General features: G+C 43.2%; 1 protein-coding gene across 6 annotated transcripts in view; it reads left to right on the forward strand.

Annotated features, from left to right (window-relative positions):
- Positions 1 to 12,713, forward strand: part of rad51b (RAD51 paralog B) — a 67,434-nt gene extending 54,721 nt beyond the window's left edge. For 5 of the 6 annotated variants that reach the window (XM_040124679.1, XM_040124682.1, XM_040124681.1 and 2 more), the window contains one exon: positions 11,856 to 12,713. In XM_040124679.1, the coding sequence (XP_039980613.1) occupies positions 11,856 to 11,959 (104 nt within the window). In that variant the 3' untranslated portion in view covers positions 11,960 to 12,713. The remainder of the gene's footprint in view (positions 1 to 11,855) is intronic. The other variant, XR_005707284.1, reaches the window with a different exon arrangement.
- Positions 12,714 to 23,123: the final 10,410 nt, after the last annotated feature.

A 23,123-nucleotide genomic window follows, 5' to 3' on the forward strand; every position in this document is an offset into this window, starting at 1 on the left:
TATTGTATTTTAATACTGAAGATGAATACAGAGGATTCATTTTTACTGTTGTTAAATTTCAGAGGAGAAACAAAGGGGTCTTGTTGGTCTTGTTGTCTTCAGTTGTCTGTCAGATTACACAGTATGCTCATAGACATTCAGATTATCAGAACGAGGAAATGAAAGTAAAATGGTAAACACGTAGCTCTATGTAAATACGCTCACTTCCTCTCCTAGATTCACTTCACTCTCTCCCAGAGCGGTCTGTGAAACCCCTTGGTTTTTCCTTGTTACCATTATCACATAGATATTACAGCTTTGTCAAATAGTACCTGGCATCTACAGGTAAAGGTGGAAAAAGGCTTTCCAAACATGTCAGTGACAGTGCAAAGACAGGACCTGCTAAATACATCTTCGCATAAAGCCATGAATACAAAACAATGATGGGATATTCATACAACTGATTAAGAGGACGGAACACGTGATCTGCTAATATGACATATTTAACTATATATGGACATTGTTCAGTCTAGCCTCTCTCAAAACGTATTAAAAGACCTTCGTGACCCCAGTACTGATAAAATTACCCACCTTCAGTATGTGTGCCTTTGCCAGTGAGTGCCTGAAACTATCCACTGGTAAAACCAAATGCAGCCGTCACAAAAGTACTATTCAGCAACAGACTGAATGAGTCACACCTTCTTGCTGCTCATGTCATTCAACGGGGACAACTGAAAGATTTAGGTTCATGTTTGTTTATCATGGAGGATTTTCAGTACTGCTAATAGAGGAAGAGGATCTAAACAACGACTAATTTGATTAAGAATATGATAAGGTCCTACAGCCTAGCCAAATCACTTTACAAAATTACAGAGACCTATTGTACATTCAAAGTTACAAAAGGGGCACAGAGGCATACATATGCATTGTCACCAGGTGGCAGTGTGGTCACCCAGCATTCAATTTTACGTTTCATAACTTGGCCATTTCACACTATTTGACATGGGAGTTGAACTAATCTTCATAAAAACATTTGCTGAGTAATATTAACTGGATTACTGAATGGTTGGACATCTGTATTCATATAATTCAGACAGTTTCTTAACCAGTGAGGAATATCAGTTTATGTCACTTCAGGAATCCATGTACAGTTTATGACAGCCGCCAGTTACGTCTCTTATCGGAGCGGCCTCTCAGGGTGTGACAGAAAGAGGGAGAGAGTGGGTGTTTGTGTGTGTCTGTGCGTTTAGGTCAGAGAGAGAGACTTGCAGATCATTATGTGTCTAATCAGTGATGACTGTCCTCCGTAAAATATATTTCAGTTTGTTGAATAAAACATCTATCTCCGCTCCAGGAGCGTTTTCACCTTATCTGTTCTTTGCTTAAGATCCACAGCTAGGCTGACCCCAGAAGGTCACAAAGTAAGTTCACCTCCAGCCGTCAATTTTATTATCATTGACATCTTCGGGTTGGAGAACGGTGGTTCCACATCTGGCCAGTGTTAATTCTGGCACTTTAAGTGTGAGAGGTAAGAAAGCCATCGGGCAGATCCTGGGAGTTTCTTATTGAAATGCACCGTGTCCTCCCTACACTGTTCAGATTCATTGAGAGTCCCTTGAAACAGCAGAGCTACAAAAATTTTAAGTGTCGAAACATTTGCCATAAACGGTTAATTCCCTTACGTACATGTCTATGACCGAATGGTGTATTTTCACCTGGTCTGCCCTTATTACTTTCTCTCTAACATGTGTAACATCATTCAACATTCAGTGGCACTCAACAGTACTGGAAGCACTGCGTCATTGTTTTGTATTTACGGTTTTATGTTGTGATTTATTTAACAAGTCACTATCTGCCTTTCTAGAAACGTGTTAATGCTGCTTGAGGAAGAACAGCACATACGAAATGCATTGCAATTCAGGGTAGCTGCTGATCCTAGTCTTGTCCGTGTTCTCCTTGCCACCGAGTGCCTGTATACGTGCACAAATACATACTTTTCTGCATTTCGGAGCTCCGATTCTTAAACAGTACATGCATACAGTTTCGTTTGTCTTTTTTGATGTGCGAAACATTAGGAAAGGAGAGGAACAGAAAGGGGCAACAATGTAACCGTTTTCAACTCTTTATCCAAAAGCTGCAAAACTATTTCTGGCTCTTAAATGGCAGACTGTAAGATTTTGCAAACATGAGGTCGTTCCAAGTCTGAGATGACACCAACTCGAAAACCTTGTTACAGTCAAGGTAACAGATGGTTCACAAACACTGGATGACTGGATAGTTCATTTGCCAAAGCCGGGACGTTTACTGGGGTGGTTATTAAGGATGTTTTGGAACCAGCTCAGTTTCCCTTCTGACGAGGGTCGAGGTCGGGATGGGATTCTCAGGCAAACAGATTTGGGGTGAACTTCACTGCAGTTGCCACTGATGTGAAAGAAATAGCAAGTGCGTCCATTTTCATCAAAGTTATTTCAGTTCAATTTTTTGTGGAGCATATGCACTTGACGCCCTCGGTGATCAGCTGGAATAGGCATAGTGAGAGGCAGGTTAGGAGCAGGGTGTGGTGTCTGGACTGTGAATTGAAAAGGCAGTAGTTTTCCAGTGCACTCTCTCTCTCGCTCTTTTTCTTTCTCTCTCTCTCTCCCTCTTTCTCTCTTTCGCTCTCTCTCTCTCTTTCGCTGTCTCTCTTTCTTTCTCTCTCTCTCTCTCTCTTTCTCTGTCTCTGAACAAGGGGAAACAAAAATCACGTTACTTTTTGGACCGCTCATCATTGATGGATTACTGTTTCGAAGGCCATTATCAAAGGATAACTCAGTGCAGAAAAATAGGGCTGGCAGTAGCAGCGCCGCCGCAGCAGAGCTAGCGGTGTGGACACGCGAGTGTCAGCTGTAGCAGTTCAGCGAGGTAGCCGTCACGCAAAGGTGAGGTAGGCGGTCTGGCCAAGGTGTTATGCTGGGGTGCATCGGCATCCGACCGCAAGTGGTTGGCTTCGATCCCTCTTCTGGTTCGACAGAGGTCGGTGGTTCTTGGATAGAGGGGGGGGGCGTCTTGAGTAAGAATGATGTTGCTGGCATTAGCCAGTTTTGTATCATCGCCAGAATCTTCCTCTAACATCTCTCATTCATAAAGTGCCTACCAGAGTCAGACTTGACTGCAATGACCAGTAGCAGACACCAAATGCACTTTAGCCCAGATTTGTGCAATTAAAGGTCCGAAAGGCAGAATGACAGAAACAAAGTGATATTAAAGAACAACCTCAGCAGACTCATTGGCTCGAGGAATGATCATTGGCCAGATATGGTGACACCAGTATGAATAAAAGGGAAGTTTGACAGCATGGGAAAGAGGAAGTGACGGAGTAGATGAAAATGTAAAAGCAAGATAATAGCAGGAATTCCCAGTATAAGGAGGAGTGACAGGGAAAAGTTCTTCATTATTGAACTTTCACCAAAGCTTCATCTAGCAAGGCACCTATCTCAGACGCTACTAAATCAATAAGTTCACACGGTTTATTTAAGAGACATATTTGTACCATCAACTCCCCTCTGCAAACCGTTCTTCTTTTGCGGAGCAGTCCATACCCTGACAGGAGAGACTGACATAAGCGTGGATGGTGCTACGCAGCTATATCTGCTGTTGCTATAGCTCCTCCTGTTTTGGACACACCGCCTCTGTTCCCCCACAGATCAGCATTGTCGAGACAGATTTTGCTGTTGGTCAATTGCGCAAACTTATTTGTAAAAGTTCACCAAGGTTGAACTCACTATGAACGATTTGTGTGCATTACTTCAAACAAATCCACTAATAGCTGTGATTCCATTGAAATTGACCAATTTAGCCATGAAAAAAGTGTTAAATGCTGGGCCTTAAGACAGTTTTTGCATGTTTCAAAGGCAGCGTACAGCCTTATCTTTTTCCATGATTTTTCCATCTCTGGTGTCACACAAATGCTCCCACACATTACTCTCACATGGTTTGGTGTCATAATTATCAGCGAAGCTCGCAAGTGTGTACAATTTTGCGCTGAGAGAAGATGAACAACAGCCAAGTTAACTGCAAGAGCGACATGAAATAGTTCAGAGTGACAGTCCATTCTGTGAACGCTTCCCACAGACGTACGTTGCATGGCCTCTTTTGAACCCAAGAAAGCTCATTACAATTGAATATTGAATATTTCCCCCCTTTGAATTGGTAGTTTGAAATTAGAATAAAATTTACATCCATAGTTCACAGGTAGAAACTATGGCCAGTCCTGTGGAAATGAGATCCAACTTTTAATAAAGTGGAATGATCCTTGACACAAAACTTTCCCGTGGAGTAAGACAGTACATTGACCAAAGGAAGTGAAATTTACAGTGTTGGAGAGTATGAAGGTACTCAAAGACTACCTGAAACTGAAGCAGGAGGGAAGAAGTGGCTGATAGAGAGAAAATGGAAGAATGGGACCCAGAAAAGCAGGAGGAGGGCAGTGCAGAGTAAAGTCCGGAGGAGAATAATGAAAAGTGGCCCGTAATCACACAGCAGGAATGCAGTCAGTGTACACTGTTAAACACTCCCTAAGCCCTAGCTCCACCTCACTCTCTCAGCACTGCACACAAAGCCCTCTTTGTTCTGCTGCTCTTGTAAAGAAATACCACCCTTTCTATTTCCCCTCCCTGACTCATTTTCTTCTCCTCCCTCTCTGCTTTTTATTCCTCCCCTCCCATCTCAGCCTAGCCCTTGTTGTTCAGCTTACATTCTCATGTTTTCCTGCTCTGCCCTTTGCCCCTCTGTGTCATTTCTAACATGCTGCTGTTCAGAGAATCTCACAGTGAGCATGACAGCAGAAGAAGCTGAAGCGAGCAGTCGGTCAGAGTACGAGGTTGATAGCTGAAGCGCACCGGGTGGTCGATTAATCCCTCTGGAAAGATCAAGCTGGACAAAGAAGTGCTGGCTAAAGAAACACTGCACCGAATTGACAGACGACAGGACTCATAAACTAGCATCAGACAAACCTTGTGTCACTGTGTTTTCTGGGAGTAACTGCGGTCAGTCCGTATACTGTATACACAGCACCTTCTAGAGTATAGTTTACTGTGGGAGGCTTTTATAGCCAGGCTGTGTGACCTCTCACATGCTGGAGTGTTACTGTGGTGTGAAGGGGTGTTTCTCATCCTACCACAGAGCAGAGAGCTGTTGCTTTGCCCTTTCTTGGTACAGCTGCTCAGTATTCCCACCACACATCCACTCACCAAAGAGCGCATGTCTGTGTGTGTATGTGTGTGTGTGTGTGTGTGTGTGTGTGTGTGTGTGTGTGTGTGTGTGTGTGTGTGTGTGTGTGTGTGTAATGTGACAAGGGAAGAGGAGTCGGCACCCCGGTAAACTCTGTCAGAAATGCCAGTCAACAGAAACAGGTTGTCGTCTACCACAGGCAGTAGGCCAGTGTTCTGTGTGGGTGTCTGAGGTACATTTTAAAGGATCAGATCTGTTAATTAGAACTGGGGTCTGATTTTTGCAGCTTTGGCCATCATTTCTATCATTAATCAACACTGTGTGCCAAGGAATTGCATTTATATCCACAATGCAGCATTTATGTCCAGTGCCAACATTCAGTGCTGATGCAGGAAGTAGTGTGGCCTTCATGTAGTGAACTGGGAAAGTGAGGGTGTGGAGGCAATGCCTCTGACTTTCCTGCAGGAAACTGGAGTTTGCATCTTGCCATAGCCCTGCAGTTAATGTTTGCTAACTGTAATCCTTCAGCCCTCACCCTAACTCTTTAACAATGAGCACGCTAACCTTAACTTAGTGTTGTAACCATGTTCCCAGATCTCTGTAATTCCTCCTGTCGTCATCATAACTGATAGAAATGACGGCCAAAGCTATGAAAATAAGACCTAATTTGGTATAAACTGGAACCCTGCAGGAAGCCATGATTCAGTAAAGGGACTGACAGTTTGTTTACAAAGAGTGAAAATATGAGAACAACTGAAAAAAGCTTGTTTCTATTAGAACATTATTTCCCTACAGAAATGGGCTCTAAAGGTGTTTTCAGGGTCACTCTCAGGGTCCACCTCTGTGTCTGGAAACTGTGTGTGTTCAGAGTGTGAATGTGTGTCAGCTGTCTTCAGACAAACACACTCATCACCAGACTGTCAAACAAAAGCAACTGGTGCTGTCTTCAGTGCCCCAGTTATAAGAGGAGGGAATTACACAACACAGTTTAATTCTCTCCATGTTTAGGCAGAGTTTGGGAGGAGAGAAGAGGAGGAAATGAAGCATCCGTGAATCATTGCTGTATCATTTTAGCTCAATTAGTTGGAGCTGCTGTTGAGATCAGATGGACATGGATATACTCACGGGATTTGGCGTGCAACGATAACATCTGCGCATCACCACTTCATGCAGAGCTGCACAGAATAAAGAAGGTTCATGCCAAGCACCATGCTCATGTCTGCTAAACCCAACAAACCGGTAGTTGTACAACCCTGGGGTCAGGAGCTCATGCAGAGTAGGGCCGTATGGCATGATATATCTGCATTCTTTTTAATGAAATAAGTGACATCTTTGAAATACTGTGAAATAGCATTTGTGCGTTTGGTGCTCTCTGAATGCGTTTGAACATAGAACAGAAAAGTACGCCACATCGAGATTCACGTCAGCATGACAGCCCTCCCGTGGCTGGGATCATGAGAAGTTGACCAGGTGGTGGAGGTGGCGCAGGGGGATCATATTCAACCACCTCAGCAGAGACCTGTGCTCTGTTCTTGGCAGGCGGCATCTTATTGTGTATTTTAGTGAACACAGTTGTCAGGAAATTTCTCAGCAACTATTGTATGGACACGCTGTGACAAACATGCATGGTCCTAATGACTTATCCTGAAGACTGTGGTGATCAAATACAGTGTGTCCAAAACTTTGGTTTCGGATCAAATGTCTTCAGTGCTAAGGACACTCCCATCAGCCTCGGCTGTATGCTGTGTGCTCATTAGCTAATGTTAGCATTGGAAACATATTAAGCTAAGACTGTGAACATGTCAAACAGTACTTCTGCTAATAATCAAGGTGTTATCATTGTCACTGTGAGCATGTTAGCATGCTGACGTTAGCATTTAGCTCAAAGCACCACTGTGCCTAAGTACAGCCTCACAGAGCTGCTGCATGACTAGTTTTGTTTAGGCAACACAGGGTGCTCCTTGTTGATGATCCTTTGAGACTGCTTAGTTAGCAGTAGTGCTAGCAAGATTATATCAACAATGAAATTGATAAAAACAAGCCCCCCCCCCCAAAAAAAAAGAAAAACAATTATTCCTCTCTCTTTTTTTCTTACGCACACGCCTCAGGCCTCAGGTCTCGGGGGACTGTGCCCGGTCCCTGTTTTCATTCTTCGTACAACTGTTTCTGTTACTTTTCATGTGAACGACTGAGGTCAACACTATCAGTGTCTTCAGGAGCGACTGTCGGAAAATGTGCGCCATTATCTCCACATTCAAACAATATCACAGCTCCCCCGCTTTTCATGCCCCTGCCAGCGTGGCTGTTTAGAACAGCTGTAAACACTTTGGGTTTCCTCCGTGGTCGCACATCACGTCGTACAAACAAAGTATTTTTCTGGAATCAACCAGCCCTTACACTTTTCATTTCAAGTGTCTCATATCCTCTTAAAATCCAGATGAGATTTAAGATAGTTTTGTTTAATAATCAGCCACACATGCATTTCCAGTTGAAATTCGACATCAGATAGCTGTTTGATCTTCCCATGAAGCGACTGACTCATGAAGTGACCAAGTGTAATGAGGTCAAACTGAAGAGGACACAGTGGACCGGCGAGCCGAGACTCGGTCCAGCAGGGGTTGAAATATTTGGTTCCGTGTTTTCTTGACATTTCCCACTTCACACTTGGGGTCAAAGGAGAACATAGGTTTATCAGCAATAACAAAGTACACCGAGGGAGTCTCAGCAGGCATTCAAAGAGAAAACGGCCCCGCGTTAAATCAGTACAAGGAGCTGCGCTGGCGGGGGTGTGTTGCTTCAGGCACTAGCACCGGTGAGACGATTACGTACAATACAGGAGATTGAGTGTGAGTATCAGAGCAGTGAATCTGAAGGCTTCTCAGACGCCATAACGCTGCACAGTGGTCTATATTACTCAGAGACTGGATTTTACAGGAGTTCTTTTATCTTCTGTTGGGGTGATCATGAAGGAAACGGTAGAAATATGCCATTCAGGTTACAAAGCAGTCTGCAGTGTCTTGTCAGAGACCTCATGTTACTTTGCATCAAAAGTTGACCCCGCGTTGGCATCCCGGCTGTGTTGCCGGACTGGCTCTGCTCCAGCGACTAAGGGTTTGAGTCGGTGGCGTCACAGAGAAGAGGAGAGAGACTCAGATCTCCTCACACACTCAGAATCTGGAAGCTTTTAGCCAGGAGAGCTGTGAGGGTGAGGGAGGCCAGGCTCCCATGACCAAACTGCTGCGAGGCTGAACTGCATTCAGGGCTGTAATGAGTCTCCTCTGTAATTTAACAGTTTGATTTGATTATTGGTGTGTTTGTGTTGGGTCGGGGCCTGTGAGAGGAGGGGGCTAATTAGGACTATTATGTAAGACTTCAAACAGGTCTGAACACAATAGTGGGCCAGTGCCGGGATGTGGGAGTGTGGTAATGTCAGGCACATTCACCCTGCTGCCTTCCCCCCACTCCCCCTAGTCCCCCTTCCCAGAACTGTTCCCACACAGTCCTACAGATGACTCTACTGCTGTTCACTTTAGTGCAGCTTTACTTTTTGTACACAAACTAATGATTAGAGGACTTTGGGGAGAAAGACAGAGACAGAGACATAGAGACACATCTCACTCTCTCTGGAGTTGATGCTGTTGTCCACTGTCACAGAAGAGGAGTTCGTCTGCCCTGCAGTACATTTAAGAAGTAAACTTTTGCCTCGGACTGGCTCGGTACTGCTTCAATTTGGATGTCGTCCGGTTGCACAATGCGTGTCTCATCGTTGACACAGGTTTTACGTTTATGCTGTGTGATGACTGCGTATGAGGAAAACCCTGTTTTGACTCAGGGAGGGTTGTTAGCAGGTAGCGTGCAGTGCGGTCATCTGTTTACGTTTGGTCAGACTGGATGATTTCAGTTATCCTGACGGTTTTTGGAAAGCTCAGTCCACAGAGTTCACATTTCCCTAATCTGTACATTGGAGCTGATAAGAAAAATGCTATTTTGACCTTCAGTCATAATGGTCACAGATATGAGAGTAAGACCCAGAAAGACCAGAATCTCTCTCGGAGTGCTTTTCCACACTTTCTCTTGCTCGCACCTCTTCAAAAGAGTAAGCACCCATAATGCTACGTAGGCCGACACACAAGAACTGTGTTCGGTCAGTTAGGATCACTTTGTATGTCCTTCGCTATGGACGTTAGAGTATCTCATTTACTCATTAGTCACTTTCCACTTAACTATGTAACACTACATCACCATGGGATCATCATCACTGAAAGTCAGAAACAGTAATACTGAATTATCAGCCAGCCCTACAAAACAAACATCCTATGGTTTTAGAATATTTTTCTCAGTTTCTAAGGCGGAGTACGTCTGATGAGACTGTACGTAATGGCGAGGGTTTACAGAGACCTTCGTACACAAAGAGACACCCATCATTTGCAAACTGATTAGCATAGAAGCTAATTTCTTTCGACTGCCCTGAGATGTTTGACTATAAAGGCAAACATTTCTCTGTACGTGTTCGTGGAGCACTGGATATACATAGTATTGTTTAATTATCTGTTCTCATGTTTTCAGCAAGTCAGACTCAGGCCGATGGTGATCTGCTCCCGTCCTCTCTGCCCTCTGCTGTCTTTGAAGAATCAATATGGATTATGGCAAAACAAGCGAATGTTATAAAAATACCTCAGCTGACGTCAGCAGCTATGGAAGTAATCCATCCCCTATTTTCCTTCAGCTGGTTTTGTTTTATAAAGTCTGTTTTGGACCAACATTTTTGTAAATGTTTACTTCATACATGCCCATATGGTGAGTGATGGAAACAAAGCAGCAGCAGACTGCTTCCTCCAGCTCTGCCAACTCAGTGTCAGCTCTCTGTGGCTGATGCAGAGGAGGGGATGGAAGTTACAGAATCGAGTTAGGTTTACAGCTGGTTTTGTTCAGAGCAGCTTGTACTGAGTGCTGAGCTAGGACACAGGGACACACAGCACGTGTCCTGTACTTGATCTTAAACACTGCCACATTTGGGAAAACACGCTTTTTTTTGTCTAAGCGGATTGATATCGGTCTCATCTGTGCATTCAGCACAGAGCGAAATTCCTGCAGTGGAAAAGGTCATATTGGTTAGCACAAATATCGGCAGCTGGCCTAGCTCCATTAACGGTGAAAAAATAAGCAAACCAACAACTCTAAAGCTGCCGATTCAAATGTTGTATCTCAGTCACTGGCAAGCCACACACCAATCCGCCCGAGAGTCACCTGAGATCTGTCCTGAGTTTCCACACTGCACAAAGGAGGAGTTGCTTTACAACCGTGAGGTTGGGAAGAAAATGTACTCGTGTAAGAAAATGTGATTGTCAACTTCCTCCTTTGTTAATTAGCTCACCACTGTTTGTATGTTAACAATTCAGTTTTTCCTCACTAGATATGCTGTGTCGGTGAAACAGTGCAGCTGTTAACTACGGTGTTATGGAGGAGGACAGTCTTAATTCAACCAACCTGATCACCAGTGAAACATTGGAATACACTTTCATTGGATGCCATCGAAGTCATTTCTGATTTTACAAGTTCCCCGAGGAGATGGAGCTCCCAGATTATGCAGGTTACTGAAGCACTGATGCAGGGTTTTGTGGCACTCGTGTTCCACTGCAACATAACTGTCTGAACAAAGCATCGACAAATAAAACAGAGAAATGTAAGGGGCAAAGAGCACAGATAGATATGGCTGGTAGCAGCCTAAAGTCCACCTTCACTATGCAGAATGACACCTGTGCAGAGTTGGTTTTCTCACTTTAACTCTTAGTTTAACACCTGGACGTACCTGCAGGATTTATGACATCGCAGTTAGTGATCCAACAAGAAACTGACACAATCTGATGTGCAAACTTCACAAGCATTGTAGTAGGAGACACCAGCTTCTGAACTTTTAAAATGAGAAATATTTGCTTATTCATAGATTTTATATTTTTCAGTGAGGGAGAAAGATTAGACGTCATTTTGGGATTTGTATATGTCTCCAAACATGTCTGGTGTCTGGAGGAGACCTTTAAATGAATCAAAAGGTGATTTTGAGTTGAATCGTTACCCTGTAAATCCAAATCCAGTTCAAACGTCAACATTCACAAAGATTCCTTCCACTATTAGAGATGCTGCATGTAGTCACTGCAGCTGGTCAGGCTCCAGCACTAACTGCTCCTGAAGCTCTAATGTCTCATCTTATATTTCATACACAAGAAACAGCCAGTAGAACACAGAGCTTTGGAGCTGTTTGGAGGCAGATATTTCATGTTTTACAGCCCTAGGTTGGCACTTTCCCACTTTCCCCCGTCTTTGTCATGAGCTCGACTAAACACGTCTGAGTTCAGTCCCTGTACTGGGCTGAGGAGCTGACAATGATGTCGATCTTCTCATCTCAGTTGAAGAAAGAAGACAAACAAGACTATTTTCTCCTCAATGTGAGCATGTGGGAGTTCAGCCATGGTCCAAGGCCACAAAGTTGTTCATAGAAATCTGACTGTGCATCTCATACCTGTGACAGTCTGCTGCCACAAAGGAAGACGGTGGTTGATTGTAGTGCGGGTAAAGCGATACACAGACCATGTCTTGTCTGGCGGGAGGGAACCCTGACAGGTTGCGGTGTGTTTGACTGTGTCTCTGTTTGTGTTGGCTGTGTTTTCTAGGAAACGACAGTCAGGAAACCTTGTATGAGGGCACAGATCCAGGCCTCCAGCCAATCAGGGTGCGGACTGGATTCAACTACGACCTGAACAGATCTGTGGACTGAACTGACCAAACACTGCTGTGACTCACCTGTGTGTGTACTTCTGCCCAACTTTACTCTCTTTCTCTTTTTCCAACTGTTGGCCTACCTCACTCACTCACAGCCACCGACTCTGTGTCTAAACTGAATAAAAGCAACTTTACAGAGTTTTCATCCACAACCGTGAACACTCTCTCTCTCACACACACACACACACACACACACACACACACACACACACACACACACACACACACACACACACACAGATAAGTGTTTTGTTGTATGAGCTGCCCCAAACATGATAATGGCTGCTATTGTTGATGTGGCTGCCTTGAGTGTTACTTGATGTTTGGACATTCAAAACACACAGAAACAAACACCATACGAAACGAAAAGACTCGGGATGAGGGCCCGTAGTGTAATGATGGCAGGTACTGTCAGACTGTGCGTCAATCATAGTGGTTGTTTTCAACTACAGTATATGATGACTGAGGCACAGTGCCTATAGAATCCAGGCCGTGGTGGCCTTATGGTTAATGCACATACCATATATTGTAACCACAATATTGGTGCTTCCGTTCCAGCCCCGGACCATTGTTACATGTCATATGCCCCTCTCTCCCTACATTTCCTGTTACTTGACAACAACTATGAAATAAAGGCAAACTGCCAAATAAGTCAAAGCACGAGGGAACATTTGCTGGTCAAACGTGTTTCAGCCACTCACTTTGTCATTTTGACTTATTGTAAGCATCTCTGTTCACTGTGTTAATAAAGGGTAATATGCAGACCGGTACTGAGTATTCATATTTTGCCAAGATTTAAGATGCTACCAGTTTAAATTTCATCAGGGACTTTAGGGATCAGCACTCAATCCAATAGGGTTTATAATCCGGAAATTAGAAAGAAAAAAAAAGCCAAAATAACACGAAAAAGTGTTTGCACTCAGCTGAGGTGTAAAAATCGGTGCATTTATAGAAACAAAACGTGACAGAGTGCGAAGTGAAACAGACCAAGTGAATAAACGCTGACGTACGTGAAGCGTGAAGAGAGGAAACCAGATCTGTGAGGAGCCATGAGGATACTGGAACCTTCCTCACATTAACACATGAAACCAACAGAAACGTCAGGAAGAGAACATAGAACAATACAGGTTCCACATAAAAATGTATAATAATAAGGAGCCTAATAATAAAAGTAATAATAAATTTAATAATCATAATAATAGGGCTAATAAGACTAATAATCATAATCACAATTGTAGCAGTGGGTGTTGAGCAGGATCATGGGGCAGTAGGTGGTTTGCAGTCACAGATCCGGACTCTGCAGCACCAGAGGCAGAAATACCTGCAGAAGGCCACAGGAGGAGAGAGGAGCTCAGTGCATCATGGGAAGTCACCTGGCAGTCTAGACCTATAGCAGCATGACTAGGGGCTGGTCCAAGCCTGAGCCAGTCCCGACTATAAGCTTTATCAAAAGGAAGGTTTTAATCCGACTCTTAAATGTGGAGAGGGAGTCTGCCTCCTGGACCAAAACTGGAAGTTGGTTCCACAGTAGAGGAACCTGATAACTGAAGGCCTTTGGAGACTATGAAAACACAAGTAATCCTGCATTCTGGGAGCAGTGTTCTACTGGGGTAATAGGTACTATGAGCTCTTTCAGATATGATAGTTCCTGACCATTAAGGGGCTTTGTAGGGGAGGAGGAGGATTTTAGATTCTATAATGGATTTTACAGGGAGCCAATGCAGAGAAGCTAACACGGGAGAAATGTGATCTCTTCTCCTAGTTCCTGTCAGTACTCGTTCTGCAGCGTTCTGGATCAGCTGGAGAGTATTTAGAGATTTGTTGGGACAGCCTGACACTAAGGAATTACAATAATCTAGCCTAGAAGTAACAAAAGCATGGACTAGTTTTTCTGCAACATTTTGAGAAAGGAAGTGCCCAATTTTGGCAATGTTACTTGGTGAAAAAAGGCAGAGGTTGAGGTTTGTTTTATGTGAGAGTTAAAGGACATATTCTAATCAAAGAGACCTCCAAGACTCCTAATGGTGGTGCTGGAGGCCAGGGCAAATCCATCCAGAATAACTTTATTATTAGATAAGGTGTTTCTGAGGTTCTGGGGGGCAAGTACTGTAACTTAAGTTTTATCTGAGTTTAACAGCAGAAAGTTGCTGGTCATCCAGGTCTTTATGTCCTTAAGGCAAACTTGACGCTTAGCTAACTGATTGGTTATATCAGGCTTCATTGACAAGTACAATTGACTATCAACTGCATAACAATGGAAGTTTATGGAGTGTTTCCTGATAATGTTGCCTAAAGGAAGCATAAATAAGGTGAATAGAACTGGTCCAAGCACAGAACCTTGTGGAACTCAGTGACTAACCTTTGAGTAGATGGAGTATTCATCGTTAACGTGCACAAACTAAAGTCAATCTGATAAATAGGACTTAAACCAGCTTAGTGCGGTTCCTTTAAAGCCAATTAAATGTTCCAGTCTCTGTAATAGGACATGATGGTCAATGGTATCAAATGCAGCACTAAGGTCTAACAAGACAAGTACAGAGACACGTCCTTTGTCCGATGTAGGTAAGAAGATCATTTGTCACCTTCACCAGTGCTGTCTCTGTGCTATGATACTCTATAAATCCTGACTGAAAATCCTCAAATAAACTATTATCATGTAAAAAGTCACACAACTGGTTGGCGACACCTTTCTCAAGGATCTTAGAGAGAAAGGGAAGGTTAGATATGGGTCTATAGTTGGCTAAGACATATGGATCCAGAGTAGGCTTTTTGAGATGAGGTTTGATTACAGCTGTTTTAAAGGACTGTGGTACATAGCCTGTTAATAAAGACATATTGATTATACCTAGTAAAGAGGTGCTAACTAAGGGTAAAACTTCCTTAAGCAGCCTAGTTGGGATGGGGTCTAAGAGACAAGTTGAGGGTTTAGATGAAGAAATTATTGAAGTTAGTTGGCGAAAGTCGATGGGAGAGAAACTTTCTAAGCATACATCAGGTTTTACAGCTGTTTCTAAGGTGCCTGCGTTTGAAGATAGGTTGGTGCCGGTTGAGGGCAGGAGGTGGTGAATTTTGTCTCTAATAGTTCGAATGTTATCATGAAAGAAGCTCATGAAACCGTCACTACTGAGAGCTGTAGGAATACCTGGATCAATGGAGCTATGGCTCTCAGTCAGCCTGGCTACAGAGCTGAAAAGAAACCCAGGGTTGTTTTTATTTTCCTCTATTAGAGATGAGTAACAGTCTGCTCTGGCTTTACAGAGGGACTTCCTATATGTTTTAATACTATCATGCCAGGCTAAGCGGCATTCTTCCATTTTGGTAGAATGCCATTTCCATTCAAGTTTTCACGTAGTTTGCTTTAATATGCGGGTTTGGTAGTTAAACCATGGAGCTAACCTCCTTTGTTTTATTATCTTCTTTTTTAGAGGGGCAATAGAGTCGAGTGTCTCATTGAGCCTGTAGCTCTATCAACACGATGGTCCTATATGGATAGGACCATTCCAGCCCTATTCACCTCTACTCACTGGCTTAGCTTTGCCTGCTCATAACGTAGCATTTCTTTATTTATTTCTACCACGACTCACCTTTTGGATAATTTCACTCTTTGAGTGAGCTGGCACTGTTCAACAACTTTATGGTATTTGAAGGTCACTTTATAAGAAAGCAGCAACACAAAACACGGGTGATGTTTTTTTTTTTTTTCAAACTTATGTCTCCATTGCACAGCACTCGTCGTTTTCTACTTCATTCCCTGCTCTTCTCATCTTTATAAATGCATCAGTAAGCTGATTACCAAGAAGGCAGAGGAGGGGTACAGTGGGCTTCGCAGGTAAACAAAACTAATCTTCGGACCAAACACTTGGTGCAAACTTTGGGTTTTAGACATTTTTTCTAGACATACTGCTACACACACAGTCAAGTGGAGGCTCCATAAATAATGAGGTTCCATACCCAGCCTTAAGAGTCAGGGGGTTTATAAGATCTTCTTTCCCTTTTGTCCTTCTTGCTGTTTTTCTTGCTGGATAAAGTGTAAATTGTTTTATTTAGATTTAGTTGACCTCAGCCCTGCCGTGTAAATGTAGTGTGTCCTCATACCAGACCATAAATCGAAACAGATTGCTCTTCACCACACTAGAACATCCTTTTTGGAAGTTGTGGAGACATTTTGAAACGGGGGTCACAACCCTGTATGAGATGTCAAAAGTCAAAATGTGGCTGCTTAACAGATCAGATGTAGTGTTTAAAATAGACCGAGAGTTTGTCACAGACTACAACTGAACTTCATATTCAACGCAGAAAAGCAAGAAAAGCAGATGTGCTGTGTTGGCATTAGTTCACGCTCTCAGTACACAGGCAGCTTTCTGCATGTGTCAGCGGGTTCTGATTCATTAAGTGGGACTGCTGGAAAGATCAGATTCTCTGCAGATTCAACAAAGTCATTCAGTCACATGGGGCATCATGATTATCTGGACACATGACTTTAATGTGTGTCAAAAATGGGAAAAAAAACCCCTGAAACTCTGATCATGAAAATTACAGCATATGATGCTCTTTCATTTCCATGCCAAATGTCATATTCACATCAGAATTATATCAATCGATCAAAACTTCAATGTGAAAATTTCTGAAAGTTCTGATAATCATCCCCATATTATCCATAATTCACGATCAATATTTGGACAAATACACAGTGATATACACTGATCAGCCACAACCCTAAAACTAGTGTTGTGGCTGATCGGTGTATAATCTTTCAAAATCCCAAATCCCAGATCTTGATGAATGTCACATTGAAGTGGCGTAGTTACAGGATTCTTGATATGTCTGTTGTAGTGAGGACACTCCTCCCCTCCTTCTCTTGAATTTTTCAGATAAGAAAGCTGCCATGCAGGCTCTTGTCATAAATTGTAGATACACTCCTGAAGTGACCTAACCCTGATGTTCCCGCATTGGTTAAGTACATGTCTAAAATAACATATGAATTAGGTGTCCAACTATTCAGTAATCCAGTTAATATTACACAGCAAATGTTTTTATGAAAATTGGTTCAACTCCAATGTCTGTGCAAGTTAAATGAACAAGTTATGAAATATAAAACATAATGCCATGTGAGCACACTGCCACCTAGTGACCACGGATAGTTAGGTCTCTGTGACCCATTGTAACCCTTCATTTATAGTTATTATATAGTTATTTATTGTATAATTTTGGTGATTTGGAATGTCTTAATTATGTCGTTAACCAAATTAGTTGTTGTTTAACTGTTTATCTATTAGCGATTTTGAAAATCATCTTGATAGTTAGCTAGTCCTGTACCCTTCTGAATGTTTCCTGGTTGTGCTGCTGTGATTGTTGTTCCAACCATATGCTTTTCTTCATATTCTATGTAAGATACTCTTACATACGGTTAGTGTTTAAAGTTACTGTTGATTGACCGTTTTGAACAAGCAAGTAAAGCTTCAGTTAATATATATGAACAGTATGTGTTCATTATCAATACCTCCTTATTCAGTTGCTCACAGACATTTAACTATAAATAAATCTTCATTTATCACCAAGTTGTGGTCAGAGACAGAGATCCCTGAATCAAGAGTTTATTACTTCTGATTGGAAGACTAATTATTGTCTTCTGTATTTTCCTTCAATAGAAAGTGGTGCCCCAACATTAAATGAGTGGAAAATTAATTCAAGTGTAGTGTCTGCTACACTGTACAGACTGAGGATTCATCGCGCCAAATCAGATAGATATTGGATTTAGAAGCACATATGACAGTGGTCTGAATCAGAATCAAACATGTCAGCTGAGTGTGATTTCCTGCCCCACTTGGCTCTAAGGAGGTCAGTGTCAGTTAGTCCACCACTTTAGTCCAACATGAAATATTTCAACTGTAGAATAGGTCCCGATGAAATTTTGTACAAATACCATTTTGTTGTTGTGGTCTGTGGAGGATGAATCCGGATGACTTCATGATGACAAGGTCTGTCATCACTCTTATCACAGACAGTAAAAGTAAAGTTTAGCCCACTTTTGTGGATTCAACCATCTCAAAGCGGGAATTCTTTCGGTTGGACTGAGGGTTTCAGTGCTGACTTCGGCCGCAGCTCTCCCAGAGAGGTGACACTCGCCGGGACAAGGCGGTCGCCAAGCAACGAGGGTCCAACACCAGGGCTACACAGCCGACTGCCTCACTCTATCCACATATGATCGAGGCTGGAGATGCCCATGTCGTTCCAAGAAATTTCCATAGCCTGTATTGCATATTAGTAACATTGTAATAAATAAAAACGTGTCCTTAACTGACCAATTCTAACACAGCAGTAAATATCTCAGATGCTGTATCTCTCCAAACTGCCCAGAAATACCACAGCTAATCTCTGGCATCGTTTCTCATACATTTACAACTGAAAGAACCTGTAGAGGCTCTGCAAGTCCAGTCTTTGGCCTAGTGTGACAAAAGCTGTATAAGCATACTTTTTTCAACCACACTATAGTTTCTAGTATACAGTATATCAACACAATGATACTCTCAGTAGACCTACAGTATGTCAGATATACCCAGATTATGTACTGCTTTGGAAAATATATATATATCAGACCAGTGTACCTCACCTAATGCATACCCATTACAATCCTGGTCTTTCTCTTTTTCTTTTGGCATGTAATAGCATTCGTCATGAAACTCAAACTGCTTACAGCCACCACTGGTAACAGGACAGGAGGGGAGAAGTATTAGGCATAGTGCAGTTTGATACAAGTTGGATTAACTCAGCTGTCTTGTGATCCGTCCTCTAATCACTTAGCTAACACTGGCCAAGAAACATATGATAAATAAAGCTGAAAACTGCACATCTAACAAGCTGGAACCAGAGGCAAAAGAGCTCAGTTCTGTGGGCTCTATCCGTTTAACCTAATCTGCAATTCACCTAGCGCCTTCTTGTTGCTTAAGATGCAGGTACTCGTGAAAAAAACACCTGTTTTCTGAGGTTCCCTGGCCTGGGACAAACTAAGAGTAGGTCATGCCAAAAAGACTGCAGCCTGTGAACAATATATTGCGTTGATGAGGAAATTCATGGATACAAGAATGACAGCTGTTGGTCTAAAAAAAATGAAAATAAAAAGTAAACCTGGCAAAAGTCACTTACCTACTGTAGAATCAAGGTTGTGTCATTCTGGGCAGGCAATAGTAACAGACACTGAGCGTAGCCCCAGTTCATGCCTCATGTGTATCATACATTTGATAAATGACAGGAAATTCTGGGCTAAATTGTCCAATATTGTACACAAATTAGCATAACTTTGCTAATGTATTTGGCAGTTAGAAAACAGTTCTCAACAAGTAGTGTGAAATTACGAGCAACAAGACTGTAAATCTGTGTTTGTTCAGCTCAGCAAGCAAAACCAGACATCAAATGTTTAATGATGAGATAAAGCTACCTGTTGGTGTGTTTGGCACGTCACCTGAGACTAACAGCGGCTGTTGACCTTCCTCTCGCCTGTTTTATTAGTTGCTTATATTTTCTCAAAATCAGACGTTTTCTCAAAATACTAGGACTTTTTTCTTTTTATATTAAGAACGTATTCTTGAAAATTACAACTTTTTTCCTTTTAATGTGATGACTTTATTCTAGTATCTTGAAAGATTTTTTCCCCATTTGCATTAACACTCAGTCATAGACTATAGGTTGAAATCATAGGTCTATAAATAAATTTATGTTGTATCTGTTAAATTTCATCTTCAGCTGCCAGCAGCACTGAATAGGTGAATAAATATATTTAAACACTGAATCTAACAAACAGTCGGATTCCAGCACTTTATCGTCCATTAGGGAAATCCCAGTCTGCTGAATAATGTGGTCTAGTGGACGACGCTGAACAAGGTGTAATGGTGTTAACATCTTGTCGACTCTTTTCTCCAGCTCAGACTCTTTCACTGCTGCTGCTCCTGTGTTGTAATGTGTCACACAAGAATATTTCTAGCTCCGCTGGAGGCTCTGCTCTTATCTACCCGTTGTCATGGTAAATCGTAGTATCGGCTCCATCGATGATGGCTTTTTGTCGTTCACCGCACGTGGACTGAACATGAACTGACTCTGATCAGCTGTTTCGGAACCGAAAACCCTGAGTTTCAAATCTCAGGGTTCATCAGCTCAGAGTTGAGGGTTTGTTGAACCTGCCTCCTGGAATAGGCCCCTGATCCACAGCTACCGTAACAGCTTAACATGCTGATGTCAGCGTGTTGACATCAGCCCTTCCATCTTCACATTTACTTCACTACGACTGCTAATGATGAAAGACGCACTTTGCGTCCTGCAATTTAGTGTGACTGTAAACTCTTAAGACCAACACACACCAAGTCCGAACTGAAATTCCAGTGAGAGAATATGAAAAGCGAGTGTGTGTAAATGTCACCCAACGACAATGCATATCCAGTCCGAGACCAAACTTCTTTGAGGTCTATTTGGTTTTCTTTTTGCTCAACTTACAGTTTTTGTCGTTACGGGGACGTCTGCCAGCCCGAGAAACTCAACTGTCATTTCATTTCCCAGTGTTCGCTCACGTGGGCAGCGATTTGATTCCAGGTATGTGTTGATGATGATTAAAAAAAATAACTTGTGGACTAGGTAGTTTGAGAAACAATGCCAAACTTCTGCCGCTACCTTGATCTTATGATCTCACCCTCAGGCTTGTAATGTAATTTGATGGACATGGATTTCATTGGTCACTGGATTATTACTGAGAGCGAAATGTCAGAAGAAGCAACAAAGCTCTCCCGTTGCACAATATCAGGACGTCGGTGAGAAGTAACAGAACCGCAAGGATTGTACTTCCCGCTTGGTTCGGTGTGAATGTCTCGTATGCAAATTCATACTTGTTATGAAACCTTTCATTTCCAGTTCAATCTGAATTGGAGGGGGAAGATCCCATTTTGGCCACTGTAACCTTCAGCTTCAAGTTCAGCTTTAGCTGAAGTGTGAGGCTGATTGTGTTGGAAACTCCTCCATCAGGTTGTTGTGTTGCACAGATGGCCCCCTAAGAAGTTCCGGTCCTGCCCCAGTGTCCACACTGCAGTGCTAGACTGGCGCTGATTCCAGGTGGCGGGGCCTGGTTACACCTCCACAGATCAGCTGCTTCAGCACACAGCGGTCTGAATCAGCTGCTAATGCTCAGGACTGAACACGACCCATCAGTCCTGCGGGTCATTAACGGGCTCTGACAGGCTGTTGCCATGGCACCCGTTCCCATGACTTGTGTTCCCATGGCCCAGAGCCTTCAGGGGAAGTTTGGCCACTTAGCTGAACAATGGTGTTATTTCTGGTGGTTCCTCCTGGTTTCACACACAGTCTGTCTGCCCGTTCAGCTGCACGAAGCCACTGCGTGCTGTTTGTGTAGAGCTCGCACTGGCGGTAGTGGCGCTGGTGTGTGCGTAGAGGGCTTTACAGCTCGGTGTTAATAAGACGAAAAGCAATGCGATATTCGTGCCCTTTTGGTCTCCCTCCGTCTCATATGCCGTTCATTCCAGAGATGTTCTTTTCACTGAAGGATCATGGGAAGTAGCCCCCCTGTTGTGTCCTACTTTTGAATATGGCCTGGATGTTTTTACCCCCTCTAATCTGCTGACCTTTGAGCTTCTGTTTTAGCCTGATCGAACATGAAGTTAGGTCTCCTTACAGTTCAGTGATGGTTTTGACACGTCTGATGTTAATCATGCTGCCATTATCCGACATCAAATTTCCTCCGTAATGTTCCCCTTTCTGTCAGACACACAGAAACACACAAGTTTACACAGCTATGCTTGTTAGGACATTGCATTGACTTCCATTCACAGTGGACAGCCTAACCCAAACCTCAACCAGGAACTAGGAACTCAGAAATGACATTCTGCCTCATTAGGACCAGGCTCGGTCCCCATGAGGACCACCGGCCCCGAAAAGGTCCCAAAGAGGCGACAAAAAACGTGTACACGCACACATGCACATGCACACCCTGATGAGTCTGTCGGGCAGAGGAGTGTTGTGTAGAAAAGAGGGGTGTTTGTTTAGGCAGACCGTTGTCTCTTTCTCTCTCTCTCTCACACACACAGATCATTTCCCCAGGCCCAGACACACAGCCCTCCCTGAGCTGCAGTTAGAGGACTGACATGTTCCCACAGGTCACCTGATGACGTGTCTCCGCTGCGTCATTTCTCCCAGACAGGCTGGTGGGGGGTCAGGAGGTCCAAACTAAACCTTATTACTCTCTCAGACACTTCACTTGACTCTGGCTCTGTGGCAGCACCGGCAGAGAGGTGGTGCTCTATGCTGCGCTGTGGCACAACCGCTGCCGGGGTCAGTGGATCGATCCCAGCGGTGGTTACAGAAGGTCGGGGAAAAATTCTACAAACGTTTGCCACTGAGCAGACACAGCTGTTTTGGAAAGAAAGGGCCGTTCCAGTGGTCTTGTAAAATATCAGTGGGTGTCCCAGAGCTGCCTCTGGCTGAGGGCCCGCTCACACCAGCCTTTCTCACTGCAAAGGTTTGGAGCAGAATTACTTGATTTCAGTGGAATCATTGCAGTCAGTGGATTTGCTGGTAGAGGAAGGCAGAGCTTTGCACTGAGCTCCATTTTGGTGTAACCTGATAATCAGACCAAATTACCATTTTGTTCCACTTCACTTTATTCAGTCTGACAGGTAAGCTGATTTCTGTTTAGGAGGGGGGTTGTTTAGTTTTGTTTTGCTCCAAACCTTAAGTGAGTGAGCAATCTGTCCCGCCAACCTTGTGCTCAGTGGACACAGAAGCTTTGCTAGTGGTTACCAGCAGCAGTTAGAGTTTTTCATGGCAATTAAAAGAAATGTGGTGATTTAAGTTATTTCTGTAAGTCGCCTCTCGACAACCTGTACAGCTTTGTCCGTCTCATCCACGCTTGTCACCAGTTTTCTCTTCTGCTCCATTGAACACCTGCGGATAGTCTTTACAGTCCCGAACATTGAGGGAATGAATTTAACCAGAAAGTCCAGCGTGAAGAAAGCCCTGATATTAACTCCGTCACATTATCCACCTCTTTTTGTAACCCTGCTCTGCTGGAGTATGCAGTATGCTGCTGCACAAAAGAGATGCAGCATGGTCTGCAATTGGTCAGTTAAAAGTCTCAAAGTTAGCATGGTTTGGTGACTACGTGA

The sequence above is a fragment of the Xiphias gladius genome, chromosome 4 (assembly GCF_016859285.1).
Source record: "Xiphias gladius isolate SHS-SW01 ecotype Sanya breed wild chromosome 4, ASM1685928v1, whole genome shotgun sequence".
NCBI classification, from domain to species: domain Eukaryota; kingdom Metazoa; phylum Chordata; class Actinopteri; order Istiophoriformes; family Xiphiidae; genus Xiphias; species Xiphias gladius.